The sequence below is a fragment of the Aspergillus nidulans genome, chromosome IV (genome assembly GCF_000011425.1).
Source record: "Aspergillus nidulans FGSC A4 chromosome IV".
NCBI classification, from domain to species: domain Eukaryota; kingdom Fungi; phylum Ascomycota; class Eurotiomycetes; order Eurotiales; family Aspergillaceae; genus Aspergillus; species Aspergillus nidulans.
Window position 1 is genome coordinate 2219955 of NC_066260.1, and position 25918 is coordinate 2245872.

Consider the following 25918-nt stretch of genomic DNA (forward strand, 5'->3'; position numbering starts at 1 on the left):
GAAAGAAATGGTCGAGTGATAATCATAGATTAACCATTTGGTAAAGTGACTTTTTTTTTTTTTTACAAATCTCTAAAATGCACACGCTAGCTGTAAATCAATTAATTACAAGCATATGTTCACTGATTCATGCACCAGAAAAATATTCGATGATTGTAGAAAGGACGCGGATCAAGGCCCGGCTGAGGGCTATGTAGTTGAAGATAAAAGGCCAATGGTGGCTGTCTATTATGCAAGGATCGTATCGGGTGAGCGTAACGGCGTGACATAAGATAAATGCAAGGACAAAACGCCGGCAATGCAAGGCTTGGCTGAAGATGTAAAAGGAGCGGTAGTTTGGGGTATAGTTGTAACGAACGTCGAAGTAACCAGGTGACCGAGTGATTAAAGACATAGTATATAATTCTAAAAGCTTAGACAACGGCAACTGCGAGTGCTGCACCGCCCATCATGGCAAACAGCTCTTTAGCGAAAGCGGAGGCAGCGCCGTTTGTCTGCAGCCCCGGCTCGGGACCCGTCGTGGTGGCTTCGTCGGTGGACGATTGCGTCGGATGGACAATGGCTGTTTCAGTGACTGTGACGAGCTCGCCTTCAGCGTTGGTCGACGTTCTCGTGTAGGTGGACGTGACTTCGGAAGCAGAGGTGGTAGAGAAGGTCGTAGTGGGCTCGTCTGAAGAGGTTGAAGAGCTTGTCTCTGTCGATTCAGAAGACGTTGAGGTGGAAGTGCGCTCGTCAGTCGAAGAGGTGCTCGTCTCGCCTTCGGTTGTAGAGGTGGGCGTGTCAGATGTGGTGGTCGCCGAGGTCTCCGAGGTAGTTGCGGACGATGAAGTATCAGAAGAAGTTGTAGTATCAGTATCCGTACTTGTGGGTTCCGAACTCGATGAGGTGCTTGTGACAGTAGTATCTGTCGACGTCGGCTCTGACGATGTAGGCTCAGTATCGGTGGAAGTTTCCGTATCCGAGGTAGAAGTAGGATCAGAGGTCTCGGTGGACTCAGTTGAAGTTGGTGAGTCGGTGACTGTATCGCTCGCGCCAGGCGAAGCCTCCTGCCGTTTCACAAAACTCAAACCATTGGCAATGGCAAAATCCCGGTCTTTAAGGTCCGGCCGAGCAGTTCGTAACTTGTCAGCAAGGCTCTGGATGAGTTTCTCATCGACATGCTCGACAATTTCACGGACTTCGACTCGAGAGATGGTACCTCGTTCGAGGCTAGCTCTTTCGGGAGCTGGAGCTGCGAATGTCGAGGTTGCAAGCAGAGAAACGCAGAGAATCTGAACGATTCGGCTCATGACTGCCATGGTGCTTGATACACTGGATGGTCTGCGAGAACGAAGCTGCAAGAACGAAGATGGGCTGATGGATGACGACGGAGGGCGATGGAGTGAGGACTTTGCAGGGTAGTCGGACAGAGCGGGAGTAGAAAAGCCTGTCCAGACCAGGAACGACAAGGCTTGCAGCTCAAAAATCAGAAAAGCAGGTTGAGTTTGCCTGACGTTGGACTTGGACTTCAACTTCCTTGATCAGCTACACTAACAGCTCCACTCTGGTGTCAATACCGGCAGTTGCGATAGCCAATGGCAGCTCGTGGCGTGAGTAGGAGCAAGTATCTGATACGTGAAGAGAGGACGGATGCTCTCAAAACTCTGCATTAAGAACAATCAACAAACAAAGAACAGCGACGAACGAGCTATTTAAAGAATGGCTCGTCCAACGCATCATTCTATGGAGTCGGTACCATGTCAGACTCAGACTCAAACAAGTCGAAAAGCCGAAGCGAAGACAAAACGAGACGGCGCGCGATGGTTGGTGGGCCGGCCACTAAGGCGACCCAGCAGGCGAACTTGTGAAAACGGTGGAGTGGGCGGTGCTGGATCATGGTGACCAAGCTTCGGCGAGAAATCAGCATTTTTGCAACAGACCAGCAAACAGATGATCTGATTTGCAGTCAGAATGGCAACTTCTCCTCCAATGTGCAGACGCGAATCGCTGATGGACCAGCGGGGTGATTTTGTTTATCTACGCTTCAACTGCTCGCTCGTATCCCGAATCCTTCTGGAAGCATACCATTCGACTTCCATGCCTGTGCCAGTGGCAGTGTTAGTCCCAGCTTTGAGGCTCGGTGGCAAAGGATCGATACGAGCCGACGTCCCTATTTCCTATCTTAGTCGACCTCCGTCGTCGGTGGCCGGCCTGGCTACATGAACCCCGCTCTGCACCATGTTTACGGTATAAAAATGGTCGAAAAATAGTCGACTTTGGTGTTCCACGGGTATGACGCAGTAGTAACTCGGTCTCTCCCATGGGTAGATCATAAGTCACGGGGTTGGCAGCCAGGCACTGCACTCCACAGTCAATGATTTTCTTCTGCTGCTCAGGGATGGGTTCAGAGTGATGCAGTGATGCACCTGATCCGTCAATGCTATCCAGCATTCTATCGAGCTCAAGTCAAAGGTCTTGCAAAGGTCCTGTGAAGCTGCCCGTGGCTGCTGCTCGAGCTTTAGAATTCAGGAGTGAAAGCCCGGCCATGCCGGTGGAGTCAGACTCAGATTCTATTCTTGGCGCTATCACAAAGCAGTTATTGGCTACGATTCAAGGAGAAACCCACTAGTCCTGGTTTGGTCTAGTGCTAACGCCTCACCTCAAGACTTCAAGTTTCCGAACGTGAGTTAGGCAGCTTAGCTTCGAACCGTATCCTCGATCTGCAATAGATCGTCGTTGGGAAACCACGCTTTCAAAGGAATATGTCATCTGTCTTCCTGCACCATCAAGTCAAGACGAGAGTTTTCGAAGTATACCTGACTTTGAGACAAGCTCTGCACTATCTTTCGCTTCGGTACTCTTTTGTCACTTAGGCTCCTCAGAGTCTACCAACGTCTACACTAGCTTTTATCATGAGATTGAGCAATAACTCTACCGAAATTGTGTTTCATTTGCGTACCATTGGATGGAAACACCATGCGATATTGCTTTTCCGATAAAGATAAACGCCTGGCAACAAACAAGCCAGGCTTCGAATCGTTGCAAACATCAATCAGCGACGTTCCTCAGATTGATGTCGAGGGTTTTCGAACACTCCAACCCATTCACCCCAACCGGCGACCTTCCCAAAGACCTCCCGTTTGAGCTCATCATAGGTCGCCAAGGGGCTCATCTTATCCGTATCAATCGAGTCATTCAATGCAATAAGCTCAAAGAAGAAGCGGTGCGGTCCGTCACCAAGGAATGGAGTCGGCGGAGCATAGACGGTGTCATGCCTGTTTTTTCCGTACTTGAAGCCGCCTCGAAGCATGTATGGTTCCCAACTGGCGTTGTGGATGCGAAAATCAGGGTTTTGCACTCCAGTCTTATCCCGCGAAATCCGATAGTATATCCCGTGGACAACAGGCTCTGGAATAGGTGCATCTGGGTCTTCACTGATTAGGACATACTCTACGGTATTATACGTTGCAGAAGGCCACGCTAGAGCTGGGACAATTCCGGCGCCCTCTGAAGTGTGGTCTCTGTCAATGTAGGTTCCTGAGCGGCCAAGTTCGGGACATTCGACGCTGATCGTTGGGAAGGGATGTTCAACGAACGCAGGTGAGCTAGTGAAAAGTTTCGAATGCCGCCACGCTCTGGCGCCAGCGAACAGTAACAGACAACCGGCTACGTGGTAAAGGGACCGCATCTATCCTGTTACTTCACGGTTCGTACACAAGTCCGCGCGCCACTCACCATGGAGTATCTTTCGCAATAAATCAATAAAGTGTTTGGATAAGTAGATGATAGGCGCTTGGAGGAGCGATGCGGTTAGAAAGCCTGGGCCTTCGGGGGGGAACCGAACTCGAGTCTTAGAAACAGGCCAAAACGGGAAGGGACTAATGACGGAATTAGAACCTGTATTCTGGGAAAGAACTGGGTTTGGCCGGAAGCCCCAATGCCCGTCAAATCTCCAACTCGAGTCCGTCTCAGGTCCCCAACGACTCGTACCGAGTCATCCATCGATCTTGCCTCCGGCACTGTGCTACCAGAGTTCCAGTCCTTCCGTGAAGCCAGCACTACCGAAGCCAGTGTTGCCAAAGAACTCTTCCAAGACAGAAGGATCTATGTCCAGATCGTCTAAGTTCATCGGAATACTCGAGAACTCTGGTGCTTCTATACTCCTGTTGGACTCAGCTGCACCAATCCTCTCAAGTAATTCAGAGCATTGAGTCAAACAATTGTCTGCAAGATCCCAATTGTAGTTTTGGCGATGAGACTGGAGGGCGTTTATCATGTCCCGAGCAGTCTGAAGTGCCGCGTTACGGCCATAATTCCTCATCCGCAGACCACTGCGGAGCAGGAACATGGTTGCAGAGGTCAAAGAGAAGGCGTGGGCTGGAATCCAAAATCCACGGAATTGACTTTCGTCTAGTTCCTGCACGAGATAAGCGATCTCTTCTGCCGCTCTCTGGGCATGCACATAGATTGGAGTTACGATATCATCTTCAAAGTCCAGGGCTCGCTTGTTCATATTGAGTTGGAGTCGGCGAAGCAGAAGCTTGACAGAGAGGTACGCCATCCGAAAATTCGCAGCCCCAGGGATGTCTAAACGGGTCCCTCGGAACACAAGATGGCGCATGTTGTCACTCAAAGATTCCTCCCAGTCTCGGAGGATCTGCTCCAGATCCATCTCAGACATCTTGGTGGTCTGCAGGAATTCTCTCGAAACGCTGTATACATGCTCCAAGTAGCGTGCCAGCACGTCGGTCAGGGTTGTCAAAGCCACGAAAACAGATGCAGCAGCCTTATCACTAGGTGAAGCAGAGCCGGGGCAGATATCTTCGACAGATGGAAATGGCACGTCGTACTGCGCGCGATGCACGTGCAAAGGCGTACCGTAGGCCAGACTGCACCTGCTTCACGTTAGTGGAAGCAGCGGTAATCCAGAAGCCGCCATACCAGCGATCATGTATAAGTACCAGCCACCAGATCCTTATCCTCAAGCTTTTTTCCAGCGGTGATATGCTCCAGCCGGTAGGGTCGCGATTGAGTCCCAACGCATTGGACAACGCAACCGCCATTCCAACCATGCCTCCATTCCCGAACATCGAAGTACTGGGCCTGCCATTGACGTTGATGAGTATAGCCATTATTGATGAAAGCCCGGGTGACAGAAATAATTCGGAATGAAGAGCCTCATTGGCCTGGTTCCAGATATAACGGATGTCTGGAATGCGACCGGAAGACAACTTGGTAGAGCTCCCCCAATAAATAAGAGAGTTGGCGTACAGATTGCAGAGCAGGGCAGGAGAGATTTTCTCTTTGTGAGAGGAATAACTGCTCCGGAAAGAAACTTCGTCGAATACAGGGAAGCATGGATTGGCTTTGAGAAAGAACCTGAAGCTATTTAACGAGGGTTATCTCAGCATCCGCAGGTGAACTCACAAATTTATGTACTCCTCGATATCAGGGTCCATATACTTCTCAATGAGCTCACATTTCGAGGCAGCAAATGACTGGTTTGCTACAACACCCAAGGGCCGCCTGGGCACAACATTGAACCACACTGGGCCGAAATGTCGGTTGGAATTTGAGCCTGTCGGAATCATGCATCTCTTTTGAGCGAAGGGAATCGTCGAGAGATAGCTTTCTAAAATCTCGTTATCATCGGCGACAGCTGGGCTGATGATGTGAGAGCCATCGCCCTCGGATTCTGCGCCAATTCCCATGAAGTGAGGGAAGCTTCCTGTCCTAACCCCTGGGGCAGCGGTACATGAAGCATTTTCGCGGACGCGTGATCGCTCTTGGAGCTCAGAGTCCGCAGAAACATGCGGTTGGGGACCATTTGGTCGCTGCTCGTCTCGATTGGCAGCTGAGTTTGCATGAGACTGGGTCTGAGGATGGGGGTATGACCTGTGTTCTATGGATTTGGATGATCTTGCATTAGGGACCACTCTCCGCGGCCGGTTTCTCTGGCGAGGGATTCGCGGGTCGTCCGCGCGCGGAAAAACACATTCAGTGCCATATTCCTGGCACATGACACAAATTTCCGCAGGGCTCTTGGTTTTACAGCGGGACTTGCGCTTTCTGCATGAAAAGCAAGCTGGGTGAATGTGAGACCTGTATGGTCGTCCATCTACCTGGCTTTCCATCTTGCGAACAATGGCATAGAATGCCAGGCAATGGGGGTGGTGATTTTGCGAGGATGGCCGTGAATAAATATCCTGTGGTTGCGAGCCTATCACTCTTGTTATCAAGATGCATTCAAGAGGCCGACACTAAACCTTAGCAGACGGCTGATAGAACATCTCATAGTGATAGCATTGAAGGAAAGTTGGCCGCGGTCAAGTGGTGGATCCAATTACATGCCATGATTGGCTAGAGATCTTATCAGCCATGAATCTCCCGTCAGTATCAACTTAGCCGCGGGCAATTGCATACACGACTGCCCGCGGTTGGCGAAGACAGATCCAACTTAACACATCCACTGTCTCTCTCAAGATTTAAGTTAAGATGGGTTCTGTTCAGTCTGGCTTGAAGCGATTGTTCGTTCTTCGCTCTCTCTTCCTCTCTATATACACCTCCTGTCACCAAAATGGGCTCCGTCGACCACGTTGAAGCCTTCTTCGACAAAGCTGACAAGTACCTCATGAGCACTGGAGTGCCATATTCTCCCTTTGTCGTCACTAAGGCAAAAGGAACCCGCCTCTACAATCAAGATGGCCGTTCAATTCTCGACTTCACCTCTGGCCAGATGAGCTCGCTCCTCGGTCACTCGCATCCAGATATCGTCGAAGTTGTGAAGCAGTATATCGGCGAGCTCGACCACCTCCTCAGCAATATGATCACCCACCCCGTCGTCGATCTCGCTGAACGATTAGCTCGCTTCCTCCCCGCTCCCCTTGAGAAGTCCTTCTTTCTCAACACCGGCTCTGAATCCACCGAGGCCGCCATCAAGATCGCCAAAGTCTACACCGGCAACTTTGAGGTCATCGCCTTCGCCGCCAGTTATCACGGCCTTACCCAAGGTTCCGGGTCGGTCACCTACTCTGCAGGTCGGCGAAGGGGTGGTCCCGTCATGCCCGGTGCCCTTGCCTTCCCCGCCCCTTACGCCTACCGCTCCCCATTTAAGAAAGCCGACGGCTCCTATGACTGGGAAGCCGAGTTGGATTTTGGCTGGTCTATGATCGACCGGCAGAGCGTTGGCTCCATTGCCGCCTTCATCATGGAACCTATTCTCTCTACTGGTGGTATCCTCGATCCGCCCAAAGGCTATTTCAAGCGCATGGTCGAGGAGTGCCGCAAGCGCGGGATCCTTGTCATAATGGACGAAGCCCAAACGGGAGTCGGCCGAACAGGCCAAATGTTTGCTTTTGAGTATGACGGAATCGTCCCTGATATCCTTGCACTGTCAAAGACACTTGGATGCGGCCTCCCCCTCGCCTCCGTTAGCACAACCGCCGAGATTGCAAAGGGTTGCAAGGAGGCCGGCTTCCTCTGGCTCTCAACCCACATCAACGACCCTCTGACCGCCGCCGTAGGCAACAAGGTCCTTGAAGTCGTGGAACGCGATAATATTGCCCGGCGGGCCGCAGAGCGCGGCGCCCAGCTACGCGAGGGTCTTGTCAAGCTGCAGCAGAAGTACTGGTGCATTGGTGACGTCCGTGGCCGCGGGCTTCTCCAAGGTATCGAGATCATTTCGGACCCTGAGACGCGGGCTCCAGGCCCTGAACTCGGCCAGGCTGTTTCCGATCAGGCCATGACAAAAGGCCTGTCTTGCAATGTCGTTAACTTGCCAGGAATGGGGGGTGTCTTCCGTTTGGCGCCACCAGTCACGGTTACCGCGGAGGAAATTGAAGAGGGACTTGCAATTTTGGATGAGGCGTTTGGGGACGTGCTCAAGACATGGTCGGCTTCGGAATCTGATTCCAAGTTGGGGGGTTTATTCAAGTAATGATTTTATGTTATAGTCATCGTGGTAGATGAGGGCACTTACAAATGATACCTGCTCGGCCACTGCTAGCGTCAGCTTACTTTCCACGTCTGTTTTCCCGTTCTCTACTCAGTCTAGGGTTTTTCGCAATAGCCGGAGATACGATGGGCCATTGCAATGCGGCAGAAAACGCAATACCGTGGGTATCAGACTAGGTGGTTTCAAATACAAATTAGAGAGCCGAGAGGCGGGCTTCTCGAGTTTCTGGTCAAGTGTTTGAGCAGATTGTCTAGGGGCAATGATTTTGCTTGCCAGCTAAACAACGAGAGTTGGAGAGTACTGACCAGGGCAGTTCCAAGTCCTGATAATCAAAGGGACGGAATCCTCGACTCTGCAGACGACACATATCCAGATGCCTTCGGGGGTGTGCAGCTCATTATCTGCCCACCGGCCTGGTGTCCATCTACTCCGGTTAGACCATGCAAGTGATCGGCCGACAATAAGACTTACGATGAGAGTTCTTTCTTTCTTTCTTTCTTTTTTTTTTCTTTTCTATTAAAAAAAAATCACCATCCAAACTCGCATCTCCTAGTCATGCACCTTTACATCGTTCCCCTCGTCGCCGGAGTTTTGGGCCTTTGGCTTCTCCCATCGTCGAATCCCTATGGCCGTCTCGTCTGTCTCTGGATTTCCTTCACCTACACAGCTGCCTTGCCGCTCTCTATGTCGGTATTAACCGCTAAACAGCGGACCACACTATAATATCATCACAAACACTTTGCTGATAATCGGCTACTGTTTGGGCAACTTTGTTGGCCCATTCTTCAACCCTGACCAGCAGCCCAGATGTCTACTTGGGGTGGTAATGATGTTCTTTGGCATTGCAGTGCAGGTAATTTGCCTGGTCGCGTTGTCGTGTTGCTATGGTGGCGGGGCTCAAAGATGGAGGCTTTATGGAGAGATCAAGGTTAGCGAAGAAGAGAGAATAGGTTGGGCGTCAGACAAGGGAATGCTAGACCAGACTGATTTCGAAAATGAGTATTTCCGAGTATGTTTGCTTCTGTCTCTTTGTGTTAATCTAAGTTAGCTGACTTTTCTTAGTACGTATACAAGTATGCTATATAATGTTCCAACGTTGTTCTTGCTTCCCTAAGTCTAGAGTTCAGACATCATTGCCTGAGCTGCTTGAATTGTGAGGGAACTAAATTTATGTGAATCGTTTAACCTTTTCTTTATGATTTTATTTGTTGCTTTCCGTTCAGCTTATCAAAGGTTCCAACTACCTTAGGTCTCTAGTCTGCTATCTCGTATGCTCGGAGTCGGCTACATGCGAGTTAGGGCTGAGTTGGGTAAACTCCAACATTCAAGCCTTAACGAAGTCATGCTTGCCAAGTCAAAGGAAGAAGACCTCGACCAAGCGGAATTTGATCTGTCCCTCTAGGAAGATGCATTTTATAGTGCTTGATGATGAAATGATGAAATCGCTGTAGTCAAATGGACATTGATCACACTAAGTTTGACTGCTGAACTCTCGGCTGACCTGGAGTTGTGGTCGGTTCTTCCCTACAGATTGCAGAGCACTTTTGTAAATAATAAGTTGCTCACTCGCGTGCGCAAGCCTTGAATTAGACAAGTCACCTTGTTGAACAAAGTTATGAAACTGAACTACCGACAATCGACTTCACGACGTGGTTTTTGCAGCCACTTTTCCTGCTGTTAACCGCTTGGCGTACAAAGCCGAGCCTCATGGCTTGGGACTTGAGACTCGGGAAAGGCAAATGAGGATCCATGTATACAAGATGCGATGACAATTGAGTCTCGGCCAAGGGAAGCCGTCGGGACCCTCGGACTCCTGGTGGAGCCGTGGCTTGAAGTATGAGGTCTAGACCAGCAACCTCAACATGAAACCTGCTCCAGAAAGTCTTGGACTCTTGGTGTGAGTCTTAGGACAAAGACTACTACTGGAGTACAGCTGAATCTAGCTTCGGTGCCATTCGTTATGGATCATCGGATCAGGCTTCCACGTTTGCCAGATACAGAAACATGCATGAACTTGACATCAGCTCCTATTTATGGCGAGACTCTTGACTCTCGGAATACCTGGCCAGGAGAAGATTTCAGGTGAAGGCACATGATGAGTCGGAGGTATGCGTTGTCGTGCGTTGTACAGCGTAATCTCCAAACCACTTGCCACTGTTGTCTGTCTGGCCCAGCGGCATAATTCTGAGCACTGACTCGTGCACGGGGATAAATAAATCATGAATAATCAGGGTCGAGATATTAATATCTCAGTGGAGCTTGAAGCACGTGATTTACTGGACATCAGCACGAACTTTCCTGCTGAATAACTCGCATCGCGGGATCTCCTAGCCGGTATGAAAGAGTATCGTCGTACTTCGTAAATTTCAAATATTGACATTAGTAGACTGAGAAGGCAGGTCGGCACAGGCTCATACCGTGAACCGAATCTTCCGAGCATCCCACTTCACAGGGTCAAAGGGCCAAGGCAGGGCAATCAGCCTGTAACAGGGTTTAATTCAGGGACTAAGAATGGAGGACCCCGGTTTGAGGGACCCGCAATGGCCCACCACCAGAGAAACAAAGCCTGAAAGGGAATCATCTTCATTCCCTTTGCCGTTGCGCACACTCTGATTCGCTTGTCCTAGAGCACTGCCTCTGGATGGCTGGGACTGACTCTCAATCGAACAATGTGAGCCACTTGTCAGGCCACTCAAGCGGTGCCTCCCCTGGCGATCCGCCTATCGCTGCCTGGCCCGGTAGGTGATCTGCTGCAGCGCATCTTGAAACTGTTAGAGATGACGAATGCTCCATTCGAAGTGCGGATTGGCTGTGACTTACATTTGGTACCGTATGTTTGTATTCGAATTACTGTCTCTTCGGCTGCCGGGCTGCTTGAGTTTCCCCCGAGAGCAGGGAGATCGCGAGGAGACATTGTCCCTTGAGCCGATAATGAAATGGGCAGATGAGATGAAGATCGAACAATTGGTATTTGAGAATGCTGGAGCACGGGTGAGAATGGGTAGATGATGGTGATGAGAGTAATTGGGGCAGTCAGTAGACAGTGGGGGTGGTAAAACAGGGACAGTCTTCGCGCGCTCTAGTCTGTGCAGTGCAGCCCATGCGGCTGCCAAGTAGGAGTGCCCCAGCAGTCCATGATCCCTCTTTCTCCTCTCCTTGCCTCCTCTTCTTCCCTTCTTTCCCTCCATCCCTTCCATCGCTTGACTTCTTCTTTCTTGTTTATCCTACATCAAATCGTCCCAGTCACTCGTTTGGACTTGCCTTTTTAATTCTCACACTCGCTTTTCCGCACCTTACCTCGATCTATTCAACGTATTACGTTTAATTCGCCCATTCTCCAGTAGCCAACTCGCAAATTCATCACAATGAAGGGCTCCAGCATCGCGGCTGCCCTCACTTTGAGTGCTTCTACTGTTCTCGCTGCGCCTAAACTGGCTGCCCGCGACGACGTCACTCCTATCACCGTCAAGGGTAACGCTTTCTTCAAGGGTGATGATCGTTTCTACATCCGTGGTGTCGACTACCAGCCCGGCGGCTCCTCAGACCTCTCTGACCCCATCGCCGATGCGGAAGGCTGCAAGCGTGACATTGCGAAGTTCAAGGAGCTTGGCTTGAACACTATCCGTGTTTACTCGGTCGACAACTCGAAAGATCACGATGAGTGTATGAACGCCTTGGCTGATGCTGGCATCTACCTTGTGCTGGACGTCAACACTCCCAAATACTCTATCAACCGTGCATCCCCGGAGATCTCGTACAACGACAAGTACCTCCAGTACATCTTCGCGACCGTCGACAAGTTCGCCAAATATAAGAACACCTTGGCTTTCTTCTCCGGAAACGAAGTCATCAACGATGGCCCTTCCTCCATCACTGCTCCCTATGTTAAGGCTGTCACCCGTGATCTCCGCAACTACCTGAGCGCCCGCAACTACCGCAAGATTCCTGTTGGATACTCTGCTGTGAGTGAGACCGTAAACCCACTTGGAAGAGGGAGTACTGACCGTTTTTCTAGGCTGACGTCGACACCAACCGTCGGGAAATGGCCGAGTACATGAACTGCGGTACTGATGAGGAGCGAAGTGACTTCTTCGCCTTCAACGACTACTCTTGGTGCAGTCCCTCTTCCTTCCAGAAGTCCGGCTGGGACCAGAAGGTCAAGAACTTCACTGGCTACGGTCTTCCCCTTTTCCTTTCCGAGTACGGATGCAACACAAACACCCGTGACTTCGGCGAGGTTGAGGCTCTTTACTCCACCAAGATGACTGGCGTCTACTCTGGTGGCCTTGTTTACGAATACTCCCAGGAGCCCAGCGACTACGGTCTCGTTCAGATCAAGAACGGCAAGGTTACTGAGCTCGATGACTTTGACACCCTGAAGGACGCTTTCTCCAAGACCTCCAACCCCGAAGGCGACGGTGGCTACAACAAGACTGGCGGTGCCAACCCTTGCCCCGCCAGGAACGCCCCCAACTGGGATGTTGACTCTGAGGACGTCCTCCCTGCGATGCCCGAGCCCGCCAAGAAGTACTTCGAGAACGGTGCTGGTGAGGGTCCTGGCTTCTCCGGCCCTGGTAGCCAGAACGCCGGTACCCCCTCCACTAGCAACACCACCAATGGCGAGGGCAACACCGTTTCCGGCTCCGGCTCTTCGAGCGGCTCGTCCGACCCTACCGACGACGCCGCTGCTGGCCTCCACATCCCAAGCATGACCATGGCCCCCGTCTTTGTTGGTCTGGTGACCGTCCTGTCGAGTCTCGTCGGCGCTGGTGTTGTCTTTTTCTAAATTGATAGAAGCTAGTTTGTCTTATCGCATTTATTTCTCTCGGAGTTCTTCTTTTCTGACAGGCCGGATGGTATTGTATTGATTTTGCCCGGACCATCGTACCCTCACAAGGCCACCACAGTTGTACAGTTGGATGGTACCTTTGTTAGCCACTTTTAGTGCCTGAGTATAGACTCGTAATAAATGCCTCATGTTCATTCAGACTTGAACCGCAGCCATCCTGGCATTTTGTTATAAACGGCAGAATAGAATAGCAAGGCATATTTTTCGAGCATGCTGCTAGTGACGGGAATATGTCGGACGACTGTTGAAGGCAAAAAGCCATTGCGATGCCCTAGCCCCTATGCTAGAACATAATTGGATGTGGTCACTATTGATAGAATAACTACAGGTAATACCACGAGTACACTAAATCTGTGATGTCTACCTGTCTTCAGGGAATATGGGGTTGTGAAGATCCATTTACTATTTATGCGTTATGCTCTGGTTTACATGGAAACAATATTCTAGGTTACCAGCAGACCCACTACTGAATTCCATACTACGCAGTGTATTGATACTTGTGGTTGCACAAATACATGTTTGAGTCTAGATACGTCCTTATTGTAGTGTATCACCGCCCGACTCGGCTTCCTTACACCCTGTTTTTTCTCGAATAGTGGTGGAACCCACGCGAGGATGGCGTAAGTCAAGCACTCCATGCCTGTACTGTTTTCCAGACCTAGTTTCAGTATCTCAAGCCCGTACTCTCTGCGGTACACGTAGTCGTAACTCGATACAATTAAAGCCATAGCCGGTGGCCACGGTCCCCAAAATACCGATGACATTGACACCGCATAGCCTCTATTACAAAGAAAAGAAACAAACAAATCTACAAACTAGGTAGCGTAAACCCCGGAATAATCGGCGGCAGCAGAAGAAACGTAGGGCGCACTCGCCCATCAATCATCTCAATTCGTTTTCCTGATCTTCCGCAAACCACCACTCTTCCTGCATCAAGTCATCCTGGAGTCCCACTGCGTCCATACCGAGATCTTCTAAAGAGGGAAACACAGCGGGTCCTGCTCCGTCGTTTGGGTCCAAGAAGGATGCATCCAAGTCACCATATAGGTGATCGTACGAGCTGACTAACGACATCGAGCCGGAAATATCGGGGATGGGATATTGCGGCGGTGAGACTGACCCCAGTGGCATGCCTAAAGGGGATAGGGATGCGTGGTGAGGAATACTAGGCTGTAAGGCATACGACTGGAGGGGAGGTGAGTGCACTGAAGAGATTCCAGCCCGGGTTCCCGATTTTGGTGTCGGAGCGGCATGATAATTTGTGCAGTGGTAAAGCACTTCCTGCGCTGCGCCTCGCCCCCCTGCAGTTACTGCCGCTGCTATAGCTCTAGGATTAGGGGTAGTGGTACGGGCGGCAGCGTCAGGGTACTGAGAGCCACGGCGATCACGGTATCCCGAGCGCGAGGAAGGTTGAACAGCAGTGGAATTAGTGGATGCCGGAGGAGAAGATGAGGGTGGACGCGGCGCGATGGGAAGAAGCGCGGGGGCCGGACGAGCATGAGAATGTCCATGTCTACCAGAACCTCTCTGTATAGCAGAGGAGGGAGGAAAGTGCAATCAGCATGGACATCTCGAAATTGCAATTGATGTGGTTTTGGCTTATGTATGTAAGTGGTAATCTTGGTTTGGATTCGGTGATGATGCTGCTCTAACATTTTGTTCAGATCTCATCTTCAGCTCTGCTTCACGTCTCAGTCGGTTGTGCTCATCCGGCGAGTTACACGGTGTGCAGTTGCATATTGAGCATGTGGAAAAGGGGCGGCCCTTCCGGTTGATATGGATCAGCGGTCGATCTGGGACTGGTCAAATTTTTGGCAATTCTAGGTAGGGTAGCAAGGTAGATACCATGGTGCTTGCAGGTGGAGGTGCGGTGACCGCGAACGCAAGCTTCACAAGCCCACTTTTCACCGTCTATGAGCATCCCTTGGAGGCGCGTAAGTGAGAGAGACCAACGGAGCCATGGTGGGATGCGATATGATTTATAAATGTAGATTGTGGGGAGAGCTTGGAAGGGAAAAGTGGCCAGTCTGCATATGAGATACTGACCAAAGCTTGGGTCGCCTCGGTCGAGAGCACAGCCACCGGGATGAGACGCTCAATTCTTTGCCTCCAATTTCGGGATGCAATTGGCTTCCAACCCCTTAGGATGTTTGCTCTTTGAACTGTTATTCTCTCCCACTCGAACGCCAAGTATCGAATTTGCTTAGGCCAGTGTTTACAAAGAAGCAGAGATCGAAGAAGCGAGGCGAGCATCTTGGAAGACCGAGAGCCGGCAGAGTGCCAGGAGAGGCTCCCACTGAATGCGGTATTTTCCGACCAAATGAGGCCCTCCCAGCGGTTTCAAGCAGCATAATCCCCATCAGTGCTAGCTGCGGGCGGCCAGGCGGCCAAATGGCCAACAATTCCCTCATACAAATGGCCAGAGTCCTGAGGCGGCCCAGGCTAGGTAAAAGGCTAGGAAGCTAGGATTGTCGGCCGAGGATTCCTCCTGCATGATCCCGCGTTTTCCCCCATTGTCATATTTAGCTGAAATGGCGGCCAGTGGGATCAAAAAGCCACTTTGACTTTCGGCACGACATTAACTGCCCTATTGACGGGCAATCATTCTTCCTCAAATTGATAGTCGGCTACGGTCGAAACACAAAAAAGCTCGGGGCAGCATGGGGCTGGTGATGCACATAAGTTGAATGGAGGTGGCTGAGCAAGGAAGCTTATCGCGGAGAGCCAATCTGCTGTTGTGGCGCCGTGACGATCATGCTCGTGCAGTGCAGGAGGTGATTGCGGTGCTTCAAAGATAGGACATGTCATCAGCAGCCGAGACCGGGATTTCCTTCTGACTCAGTTGGAGTCTGCCAGTCTGGCAATAATGGCGGCCGGTGTCTGAGGGGTTAAGCAAAAGAAGGAAAACCCAACGATGGAGGATGTCCTTGGCAAGTGGCTAAACCCCACGGTGTGACTGGGCCCTGGTGGCTCTACTAGGCAGCAGCGGAATCAGCCGCACTTCCGGTTGCGTCAGAGGTGAATGGAATTGGCTCTACTTGCTTGAAGAGACGCCGCCAGATTAGCTGTTCAGATTGGCCGCAGGCAATGTGCAGATAGAACAAAATACTGCAATGGAAAATATATTGAAAGCACCGCTAGTCTCCAAACTCCATGATGCAGGTGAGATCAGAAACATAAATATGGCAAGGGAGAAGGGACAAGGCAGGAGAAGCGAGCAGCTGATGGAAAAGGGGATGATTTTATATAGTTCAATCTAGCAAATCTATACTTCCTGAATATAGTTCGCCGGAACGCTCTTTGTGACACCGCCTCGTTCAACATCGGCCCAACCGTCACCGCTGTCGCGATTAACGAGGACGAACCGGTCTCCCTCGACCATGCTCCATTCCATATCGCTTCGCGCTTCGTAATCGTAAAGCGCTTCCACGTACTGTAACTTCTTCGCTCCACGACGAGGTGCTACGGCCGGTCCGACTTTCTTTCCGGCAGCAGCTGCTGTACTGCCTGCCAGCGACGCAGAAGAGCTTGAATAGGTGGACCCAGGCCGTCCAGCGGGGCTGGAAGAAGAAGCGGGAGCGGCCAGGACTTCAACGTACGAGGCAGGAACGAGGCCTTCGGCTGAAGACTCACTTCGGACGCGCATCCAGCCCGATCCATCTTGGTTCGTTAGCTTAGATCATCAATGCAAGGCTGGAGAGCATACCATCTGGTTCGAGGACAAAGATCTCCTCGCCTTCTTGGACGGTAACCTCGTCAGCCCCAGTGGCTTGGTATGGATAGAGCATCTTTCCGCGCGGTTCTTTCTGCGAGGAATTAGATGTAGGTGCTTCTGCAGATGGAGGACTGCTGATGTATTGAGCAGGAGGCGGGGCCAGGATACGATTTCGTTTAACTGCTGGCTTGGTTGCGGTAGGGGCTGCTGGTGCAGTGCTAGTAGGAATGCTTTCAGGTGCTTCGGCGACAGACTCGTGGGTGCCAACATTGGATACAGACCGATTGGCGCTGACTGCGTAACCCGAACTCAAAGAATTCATCGTGTCCCGTCGTGATAACGATGGAGCTGTTGATGAGGCGCTGGTAGGTGCAAGGTCAACAGCTGGTGCGGCGCTGGCTTGTTCTTGACGTTCCGCTTTCAGCCTCTTCTTCTCTTCCTTAGTCTGTTCTCCCGGACACTCGGCTGGAACCTTCATTTCACATTTGCTGTGGCAGGTGTATCCGCAATCCCTGCAGTCATAGCCTTTGGCGGATAAACCCCAAATACGTTCACCGCAAAGGTCGCAGTTCGTGGGTATCTTGAACGTTTGTGACTTGAAATTATGGTTTTTGGCGCCGAGCGAGAGGTCCCCGACTACCGATATGATGGTCGATGTCTCGACTTCGGCGGTGAGCCGTTTGCGCTCTATCTCGTGGAGGGATTCCTGCATGAAGAAGATAGACCTAACCACATCTACTTCGTTCCTGTTGTCGCGGCCTTCTTGAATGCTCTGCCGTACACGTTTCGCGTTCTCTACCTCTCGTCGCTTTTGGTCGGACTCGACCCTCAACTCGCGGACTTGTGTCTTACTCTTGCTAAGAAGGTTGCGCAAGAAGACCTTGGCTGTTTCATCTGTAATAAGTGCTTCATCATCGTGCCATACTGGACTTGGCTCGAAGCCGACGTTGGCTGGTTCCTGAATTTGTGTAACGTTGTGCCGCAGGAACATGAGGGAATCGAGGTGAGGCTGGTTTCGGGGAATTTCGTTGATAAGATTCGCCATGTGATCCAGAGCTCTTCACTAGAGATGATTTCTCAAGCTGCGCCGCAAGAGACCATAGCGTGTTCAGCCGTGCTACCCTAGTTTCATTCAGGTCTTGTAGTCCCTGATTACCGTCAGCCAAGATTCGCGTCAATTAACTTTATGTGACTCACATCAAGCAGCTCGGGAACATATTCATGGAAAAATTTCTCCTTCAACTTGTTCGTCACGTTTATGCTAATCAGATATGTGTTCTGTCTCGTTAGCAACCAGCTAGAGAAGAGGACAGCTGAATTACCTTAACGTTGTTCATCTCCATTATTTGCTGCTGGTACACTGTCTGAGCTTTCGTCTTTCCGTGGTCGAAGGCACTCTCCATCTTCTTTCTCCGGCTTTCGACTTCTTGACAGGCTCCGTCATATTTGCCCTTAGCTTTCTTCAGGTCACTGAAGCTGGACTCGCGCTCCTTCTCAAGTTTTCCGTGAAAATCGACATGGCACTTTCGTAGCTCTTCATACTGAACCGCAGACTGTTTCAATGGTTCTGCCACCTGAGCTACCAGGTCCGTTGCGAACTTATCCCGCTCTGCGGCGTGCGCTTCCACCGCTGCCAATTGTGTCGACCAAGTCGTAAGTGAGGCGCTCTCGAGAGATCCAGGAGTCATTGTAGGGTTATCTCCGACACTCAGCGGGCTAATCTTCTTAGCTTTGCGATCATAGTACTTCTTGCAGAGAGCCGTGAGCTTCGCCGCATATTCCTTTTCAATCGCGCTCCGTTCTCGATAGAACTGTTGCACCTCCTCCATCCAAGCAATGCCATTGGAAACCTAGATATTGCATTTAGCACCGGCGCTAATGTACTGCATCGCGTTTGTTGTATCTTGCCGTAGGCATCGTACATGCGGGGAAATAACATCGAGGACCGTACCCAATTGTTGACTGGCTTGAAGGCATCCTAGCCCAGCAGAACGTTAGACAATACCTCATAGGCAGCACTTTATTAAGGAGACTTACCTTCAACTCTGCTCCAAAATGAGGAGCGGCCTCAGCGGCTGCCATTGTTCTAACAACTGTACCAGTGACTTTGGCACATGCGACCTGCGGGTCCCAGGCAGCAGCGGAAAGGAGCGGACAAACAACCACGTGCAGTAGAGTGTTTGGCTCAGATAGGCGATTTACAGGTAGAATGTGTTCGGGGCGAGCCTCCTACCAACTAACCGACAACACGCCAGTGCCTGAGGACAGCTATTGCTTCTCCGATCTGAACGAGTAATGCGGGAGAGCGGGGAAGAGTCAAGGCACTGGGCGAGTAGATAGCGAATGCTGGTGACAATACCGAACAGCCCTTGTCTGGCCACGTTGGTGCCTTATGGTGGATTAATTACGATATACGTCATAGCGATACGGGTGACTTCGTCACCGCCTGCTCCTTCCATGGCTGAGCGGTTGTGCCCAATCGAGATTGGTGGCTTGGCAACTTGAGGTCAGTCCTACTCTGTTTTTTGTCACTGCTCTCTAGGTCTCATTGACGCTATTCCTATTAACCGCGCTAGTTGTGAGTACGACTGATTATTCAATCATTCCTACAGACTGCATATCCCTCTTCTTCAGAGCGGTGTCCTTTCCTTTGATTCGTGGTTGTCCAACGTCTTTGTCGGCTCCGACCCCGCCAAAGCACGCTCCTTACCCCCGCCATTGAACACAACTCCGCCGTATTTCTTCATCCCATTTCATAATGGCATCTGACGCGCCAACTGGCGGCTCTCTCGCCGACCGCATCTCGAACCCCGCAGGTACGCGCGCTGTCCCCTTCCAGTTCGACTCGACTGGCCGGTTTTTGGCCCCTTCGCATTCAGCACTCGCTAATGACCGGCACGAACAGAGACCACTGAACCCGTCGCCGACAAGGCCCAACTGGATGGTGCTGCATCTAACCAGGGTGGCTCGGATCTCGCAGAGCCGGAGTACAATGTCGAGGTTAAGCTCAGCGATCTTCAAGCCGACCCCAACAACCCCCTCTATTCAGTGAAGAATTTCGAAGATCTGGGACTGTGAGTCGTGCAGCGCCAATTCATTCCGGCAATGTCCGAACTAATACATCTCACATAGAGATCCGCGCATACTTCAAGGACTGTCCGCTATGAACTTCCGCAAACCTTCCAAAATCCAAGAGCGAGCCCTACCTCTGTTGATGGGCAACCCTCCTAAGAACCTTGTCGGTCAATCTCAGTCCGGGACTGGTAAAACAGCTGCATTTGTCCTAAACATCCTCAGCCGCTTGGACCTGAGCTCCGAACAGGCTCAGAAGACGCCGCAGGCTCTGATCCTTGCGCCAACGCGAGAATTGGCCCGTCAGATTGTTGGTGTTATACAGGTCATGGGAAAGTTCCTGGATGGGCTACACATTGGCACCGCTGTTCCGGCTGATACGAATGCGCGCCCAACTCGGATGGAAGCTTCGGTCGTTGTGGGCACACCTGGAACCGTCATGGATATGATCAAAAAGCGTATCATGGTGGCCGCGAAACTCAAGGTCATTGTCTTGGACGAGGCAGATAACATGCTCGACCAGCAAGGGTTGGGTGACCAGTGCATTCGGGTGAAAGCGTGAGTTCTTGCTTTTCCATGCCAGAGGCGCTACTAAACTCTTGAACAGCCTGTTGCCCAGGGACATCCAAGTCGTTCTTTTCTCCGCTACGTTCCCTGCCCACGTACACCAGTATGCTTCTAAATTCGCCCCTGCGGCCAACGAACTTACTCTGCAGCACGAGGAGTTGACGGTGGAGGGTATCAAACAACTGTATCTTGACTGCGCTAGCGAGGAGGACAAGTATAGAACTCTTGTGCAACTCTACGGGTTACTTACCGTCGGCTCGTCAATCATTTTCGTCAAGGTGTGTTTATACGCCCTAGTTATCAGTCCCAACTAACAGCTTTAGACACGTGCATCCGCCGTGGAGATTGAGAGGCGGATGGTCGCCGAGGGCCACACTGTCGCTTCTTTGACCGGTGGTATTGAGGGTTCACAGCGTGACCAGATTATCGACCAATTCCGCGCCGGCCATGCCAAGGTTCTCATCACCACCAACGTGCTCGCTCGTGGTATTGATGTTTCCACCGTGTCCATGGTCATCAACTACGTACGTTTCATTCGCCCACGATCTCCCAAGTGCTTCAGATACTGATCTTCTGCAGGACATCCCCGAACTCCATCAACCCCCCAACCGCCCACGCCAGGCCGATTTCCAGACCTATCTCCACCGTATCGGTCGTACAGGACGATTCGGTCGTGTGGGTGTCTCAATCTCCTTTGTCTCAAATCGCGAAGAGTGGGAAATGCTCAACCAAATTCAGAAATATTTCAACACGGATATCCAGCGTATTGACACAAAGGACTGGGATGAGGTCGAAGACATTATCAAGAAAACGATCAAGAATACCCGCGCTCAGGCTGGTTTCCGATGAGCGAAATGCGTTACGTTGCCTTTGCTGAATAGGCCGTATCTCCCTTAAGTTTGTCTAATCGTACAGCTTGAGTTACAATCAACCTCAGGCGTCTGTTTGCTCTGCTTGGGCTCAGAACCGGAGATCTGACTGGGGCGGGGGCTCAGTACATAGTTTTCGAGGCTTATGTGTGAAGATTAATGACTCTTTCCTTGACATTATCGAGGTAAAGGAAAATCTATAGATACCAGTTGATTTACACACTCTTTTGTCTAGTTTGTAACTGCAAAAATTTGACCTGAGGAAGGAAGCAGGCGAACGGTGGGTCCAGACTCCATAATGAATGGATACATCTAGCCCTAACTTGAACAATTGTCGATTCACCAAAAGTACCAGCAGGGGCCCAAGGAAGATTCAAATGTAGCGGACGAACCACACAAGGCCCAGAAAAAGCACCTTAACGCGTATGCTGGATTATCAAACAACCAGACCACCCCCTTCGAGGTCCAATGACCGTATGCTCGCAACCCGCATAGACCTCATTCGTCTGTGTTTGAATGACACCGAACAGGACTTGGTCTTCAATAGAGTCGACAGCGAAATTTCCAGTGAAGTCGTAGGATCCTTACATCATTTAGGTGTTGCTAGTCTATTAATCAGTACTCGATCAATAACTCCGCTTGAGGCGCGGAGCGACCAGTGCCGCGGAACAAATGCATAGGCTGCCGTGTTCTCTAACTCTCTGAAGACCATTGCACCATGTAGTCAGTCTTGCGTAGTATTTCTCTGTGGGAGTATGAGTAGGTGTACTAGGAATACGCATAATTATTCCACCCCACCCGACCGACCTCCATATGAACTCCAAATACACTCGAATGTACCCAGTAAAGCCGTGCTTCTCTGCTGCTTGCAGAAGGCCGTGATATAACTGTGTCAGGCTCTGGCTTCCACGGTGATTGAATACCGGAGATGATTCTTGTCGCATCTTCGTGACGACATATCTTGAACCTACCGCAGCTGTCAGGACAAGATTCAAAATACTAGATACCTTGGTAACGTAAAGCGTCTGGGAGGAGTAATTAATAGTTGCAAAAGAGAATCTTGTCGGATGAAGGCCGATAAATCTTGATGGAGCGCGACAGAGAGCATCAGCGGATAAGCATTAAGGACAGATTGGAGGTATCAAGCTGCTCATGCACAGTATACCTGTCGTCCACCATGTCCGCAATTCTCGAAGAGCCAGACACTCAATTGCACCATCTAGCTTGCAACGATTTTGCCAGAAAAAAGGGGGAAAAAAAGAAGAAGAAGAAGAAGAAGAAGATCAATTGAAGCAGGTTGCAGATCGCCTGTTGTACAATAATGGCGAGTTATAAATGTTGCATGACTGTTTCCCGCTGTGCAACACTTAGCTTACCCGCCGTTATCTGGTATTGGGTTGTGTTGAATAAGCCAAACTTCGACTCGAGAGTCAGCATACCAGAAGCCTTTACCAGAAACACTATCGTGGCCGTTTTTTCTCTTTGACGATATCAGGTACCTGGGTGCAAGACTTGATGTGGGCCAAAGCCTTATCGTCGGCGTTGATCCCTGAGTATGGAGGCGTTGGTCGGGGACGGCCGATGAGGGGAACTACTGATAAGGACGATAAACCACTGTGGGAGCTCTTAACAGCTTTCCCAGACTGATCATTACTAACGTAAATTGGAGATCTACTCAGACTAGGCCTGAAGATACTGGGTTCTCCAATGTAACCTTCTTAGCATTTTTCTGAAGCGAGGTAAGATGCCATGTACGGAGTCCCGACGTAAGGCAGCTCAGCAGATAAGGTGCGGAGAAACGGGTCACATGCAGTGTAGGGTGCCTTCCCAGTTCTCGCTTTGCTTTTGACCTTCCCTTTTCTTTCTTCTTCTATCTCTTCTCGATCTTCTTTCTTCATTCTGACCAAGGTGACAGATATTCGTTCTTAAGAATTGCCAACATGACTTCAGATGATACCAATGTCCCTCCCAAGGATGCGGAGACAACCGCCGTCCAGTCGCCCACCTCAGCATCGAGATACAGCAAGCACATTGTTGTAAGTACTTTTAAGCTCTTAAAATGAGATGAGATGAGGGCACTACTTATAGCCTCAGTTAACAACATATCCCGGTCAAAGCGGTATCGACCCTGTTCCTCTCGAATGGGGGGCTCCAGACGCAGAATCTCGCGGTCCTGTCGTCGTCTCTCGCAGCGGAGCCTTCGTCAAGCGTCGCAATGCGATGGGCGCTCATGGTGGGAGTTACAGTATCTACAATGCGTTAGCTATTGCTGCGGGAGACCTGGATCCCAACTTCCGCCCGAACTTCGTCAATACGGAGCCTACCTTTGATTTCCCCTGGCAGCCAGCCTGGTCCGACAAGACTAAGATTGTGTCTATGGACCCCTACGGTCATGATGTTGTCAAGTACTTTTCGGATAAAATCAACGCTGGCTGGGATATTCGGCCCACAATGGCCGTGACTCGTGCCAACATGAAGCTTGCGGAAATTGGCGAAGCGGTTCGTGATGGGCTGTTGGAAGTTGACGGCTCAATTGTAGTGGACTCCACTGGTGAAGTACGTGTGACAAAGGTTGCAGTCGAGCCTGTGTGGTATCTACCTGGGGTTGCCGAACGGTTTGGAGTGGATGAGCCTACGCTTCGTCGGACTCTGTTCGAGCACACAGGAGGCAGTTACCCAGAGTTAATAACGCGACCAGACCTGAAAGTCTTCCTTCCCCCAATTGGCGGATTGACTGTCTATATCTTCGGACCCCCGGAGAGGGTATCGGATGAGAACGTCAAACTGGCTCTACGAATCCATGATGAGTGTAACGGCAGCGATGTGTTCCAATCGGATATCTGCACGTGCCGGCCCTACCTGGCGTTCGGGATTCGCGAGGCCATCCGAGAGGCACAGAATGGTGGCAGTGGTGTTGTAATCTACTTCCGAAAGGAGGGCCGTGCCTTGGGAGAAGTGACCAAATATTTGGTATACAACGCACGCAAGCGTGGCGGCGATACTGCCGATAAGTACTTTACTCGGACGGAGAATATAGCAGGAGTACGAGATGTAAGTGTCAACATACCAACTGCAAATATACCATACATTCTGATCTCGATCTAGATGCGATTCCAAGCCCTCATGCCCGACATTCTGCATTGGTTAGGAATCAAGAAGATCGACCGGATGCTATCGATGTCCAACATGAAGCATGATGCCATCGTCGAGTCAGGTATCAAGATCGTCGAGCGTATACCCATCCCCGAGGATATGATCCCTGATGACTCGAGAGTCGAGATCGATGCAAAGATCAATGCTGGATATTTTACCACCGGCAAAGCATATACTATGGAGGAACTTGCCCAAGTGCGCGGGCGGGGCTGGGAGAAGTGGGAAGATATCACGGTAAGCCGCTTGTCTTTGGCGATGGACCTTTTGCTAACATCGTGGACAGCACTGATCATCGCAAGCCGGCTATCTGTTCGCTGGGATTATATAGCTTTGGGCAAATGGCCTTTATTCATCTCTTGCATGTTCCTAGTTCATAACTCGTAAGAATATCAAAAGAATAAAAGATATGTCCTTCATAGATTAAGCTTTTTATACAGTGAACTATAAAAGTTCGCCGACAATCTGAATATTTCCCCTGCTAGAGTGATAAGCCCGCACGGCCAGCTTACCCCAAATCTACGGCCACCCACACCAGTCGGATATTTATCCTGATCTATTACCCCACTCTGCGATGTTGTACACATATATATGGATTGGAGATAGCTTTGAAGTGCTTCAACTACTCGCTTTCTGCTGCGCAAACAAAACAATCCTCAATAACCTGATACCTCAGCCACCGGAAAGTAGGATACAGCGGCTATGGGTTCGCAATCCACTGCAGTCAACACACATCCCCATGTCCCAAAAGCAGGGGTATGGTGCCCAGCAGTGACATACTTCGACCATGCGACGGATACAATCGATCTGGAAGCGCAGAAGAAATATTACGCCTACCTATCCAAAACTGGTCTCACCGGTCTCGTCATACTAGGAACGAACTCAGAAGCCTTCTTGCTTACCCGCGAAGAACGTGCACAACTAATCTCCGCAGCCCGTGAGGCCGTCGGCCCAGACTTCCCTCTGATGGCCGGCGTAGGAGCCCACTCGACAAAGCAGGTGCTCGAATTAGCGGCGGATGCCGCCAGCGCAGGCGCAAACTATCTCCTTGTCCTCCCACCCGCATACTTCGGCAAGGCTACAACGATGAACGTCGTGAAGCGCTTCTTCGCCGATATAGCCCGTCGAAGCCCGCTCCCCGTCGTGATCTACAACTTCCCCGGCGTCTGCAACGGTGTCGACATCGATTCCGAGACCATTACAGATATCGTTCACGAATCTGCAAAGTCAAGCCCCAACGGTGTCTCGAATGTGGTCGGCGTGAAATTGACTTGCGCTTCTGTGGGAAAGATCACCCGTCTCGCGGCAACATTTCCTGCGTCGGAGTTTGCTGTGTACGGCGGCCAAGCAGACTTCCTAATCGGGGGGCTCAGCGTTGGCTCAGCAGGATGTATCGCAGCTTTCGCGAATGTCTTCCCGCGCACGGCGTCGAAGGTGTATGAGCTCTATGTGTCTGGGAAGGTGACTGAGGCGATGAACTTGCATCAGAAGGCCGCGCTGGCGGAGAGCCCATGTAAGAGTGGCATCGCGACGACAAAATATGCGACTGCGATTTACTCAGCCAAGCTGGCGGGAATTGAGGACGCCGAGGAGAAGTTGAAACCTCGGACGCCGTACGAGGAGCCTGCGGAGGGGGCAAAGAAAATGGTGCGGGAGGTAATGGGCGCGATAGCGAAGCTTGAAGCGACTCTTTAGAAGATTTTATGCAAATATTTCAAGAAGTTATAATAAAGCTTAGTCATGTATACAGTACAAATTCTGCC

At 50.9% G+C, this 25918-nt stretch overlaps 10 protein-coding genes across 10 annotated transcripts, besides 1 other annotated feature; 5 read left to right on the plus strand and 5 right to left on the minus strand.

The window, feature by feature from the left end:
• Window positions 1-25918: part of a sequence feature (contig 1.130 1..308583(1)) that runs on past both edges of the window.
• Window positions 414-1397, minus strand: ANIA_07654 (putative GPI anchored cell wall protein (Dan4); the record flags this gene model as incomplete). Its single annotated transcript, XM_675831.2, has 1 exon — window positions 414-1397. The coding sequence occupies exon 1, from the start codon at window positions 1296-1298 to the stop codon at window positions 414-416; it is 885 nt and encodes a 294-aa protein (XP_680923.1). The 5' UTR covers window positions 1299-1397.
• On the minus strand, window positions 3032-3667 carry ANIA_10998 (YbhB/YbcL family Raf kinase inhibitor-like protein; the record flags this gene model as incomplete). The annotated part of the gene is made up of 1 exon (XM_050612048.1): window positions 3032-3667. The coding sequence occupies one exon, from the start codon at window positions 3665-3667 to the stop codon at window positions 3032-3034; it is 636 nt and encodes a 211-aa protein (XP_050468008.1).
• Window positions 4004-6113, minus strand: ANIA_10979 (Zn(II)2Cys6 transcription factor; the record flags this gene model as incomplete). Its single annotated transcript, XM_675832.2, has 3 exons — window positions 4004-4874; window positions 4921-5364; window positions 5407-6113. The coding sequence occupies 3 exons, from the start codon at window positions 6111-6113 to the stop codon at window positions 4004-4006; spliced, it is 2022 nt and encodes a 673-aa protein (XP_680924.2).
• Window positions 6557-7915, plus strand: ANIA_07656 (aspartate aminotransferase family protein; the record flags this gene model as incomplete). The annotated part of the gene is made up of 1 exon (XM_675833.1): window positions 6557-7915. One exon carries the CDS (start codon window positions 6557-6559, stop codon window positions 7913-7915), a length of 1359 nt encoding a protein of 452 aa, XP_680925.1.
• Window positions 11107-12967, plus strand: gel1 (1,3-beta-glucanosyltransferase gel1). Its single transcript, XM_675834.2, has 2 exons — window positions 11107-11895; window positions 11949-12967. Exons 1-2 carry the CDS (start codon window positions 11299-11301, stop codon window positions 12717-12719), a joined length of 1368 nt encoding a protein of 455 aa, XP_680926.1. The 5' UTR covers window positions 11107-11298; the 3' UTR covers window positions 12720-12967.
• ANIA_10999 (uncharacterized protein) lies at window positions 15908-17542 on the minus strand (the record flags this gene model as incomplete). The annotated part of the gene is made up of 2 exons (XM_050612049.1): window positions 15908-16442; window positions 16489-17542. 2 exons carry the CDS (start codon window positions 17540-17542, stop codon window positions 16048-16050), a joined length of 1449 nt encoding a protein of 482 aa, XP_050468009.1. The 3' UTR covers window positions 15908-16047.
• ANIA_10980 (uncharacterized protein) lies at window positions 17656-18805 on the minus strand (the record flags this gene model as incomplete). The annotated part of the gene is made up of 4 exons (XM_050612051.1): window positions 18535-18805; window positions 18449-18475; window positions 17820-18347; window positions 17656-17775 (listed from the first exon to the last, which is right to left on the minus strand). Exons 1-4 carry the CDS (start codon window positions 18577-18579, stop codon window positions 17656-17658), a joined length of 720 nt encoding a protein of 239 aa, XP_050468010.1. The 5' UTR covers window positions 18580-18805.
• Window positions 19065-20985, plus strand: dbp5 (ATP-dependent RNA helicase DBP5; the record flags this gene model as incomplete). The annotated part of the gene is made up of 6 exons (XM_675836.2): window positions 19065-19313; window positions 19403-19571; window positions 19630-20127; window positions 20177-20414; window positions 20460-20660; window positions 20716-20985. The coding sequence occupies exons 1-6, from the start codon at window positions 19256-19258 to the stop codon at window positions 20983-20985; spliced, it is 1434 nt and encodes a 477-aa protein (XP_680928.1). The 5' UTR covers window positions 19065-19255.
• ANIA_10981 (putative GTP cyclohydrolase II) lies at window positions 22884-24530 on the plus strand. Its single transcript, XM_050612052.1, has 4 exons — window positions 22884-23041; window positions 23100-24056; window positions 24111-24392; window positions 24442-24530. The coding sequence occupies exons 1-4, from the start codon at window positions 22946-22948 to the stop codon at window positions 24445-24447; spliced, it is 1341 nt and encodes a 446-aa protein (XP_050468011.1). The 5' UTR covers window positions 22884-22945; the 3' UTR covers window positions 24448-24530.
• ANIA_10990 (dihydrodipicolinate synthase family protein) lies at window positions 24858-25850 on the plus strand (the record flags this gene model as incomplete). The annotated part of the gene is made up of 1 exon (XM_050612053.1): window positions 24858-25850. The coding sequence occupies one exon, from the start codon at window positions 24858-24860 to the stop codon at window positions 25848-25850; it is 993 nt and encodes a 330-aa protein (XP_050468012.1).

What these genes read in the sequence shown, in the direction of transcription:
- gel1 (XM_675834.2), top strand. Translation starts at nt 11,299, where the DNA reads ATGAAGGGCTCCAGCATCGCGGCTGCCCTCACTTTGAGTGCTTCTACT. An exon ending in TTCCTGTTGGATACTCTGCT is followed by an intron (nt 11,896 to 11,948) that starts GTGAGTGAGACC and finishes CCGTTTTTCTAG; the next exon opens with GCTGACGTCGACACCAACCG.
- ANIA_10981 (XM_050612052.1), top strand. Translation starts at nt 22,946, where the DNA reads ATGACTTCAGATGATACCAATGTCCCTCCCAAGGATGCGGAGACAACC. An exon ending in GATACAGCAAGCACATTGTT is followed by an intron (nt 23,042 to 23,099) that starts GTAAGTACTTTT and finishes TTATAGCCTCAG; the next exon opens with TTAACAACATATCCCGGTCA. An exon ending in ATATAGCAGGAGTACGAGAT is followed by an intron (nt 24,057 to 24,110) that starts GTAAGTGTCAAC and finishes ATCTCGATCTAG; the next exon opens with ATGCGATTCCAAGCCCTCAT.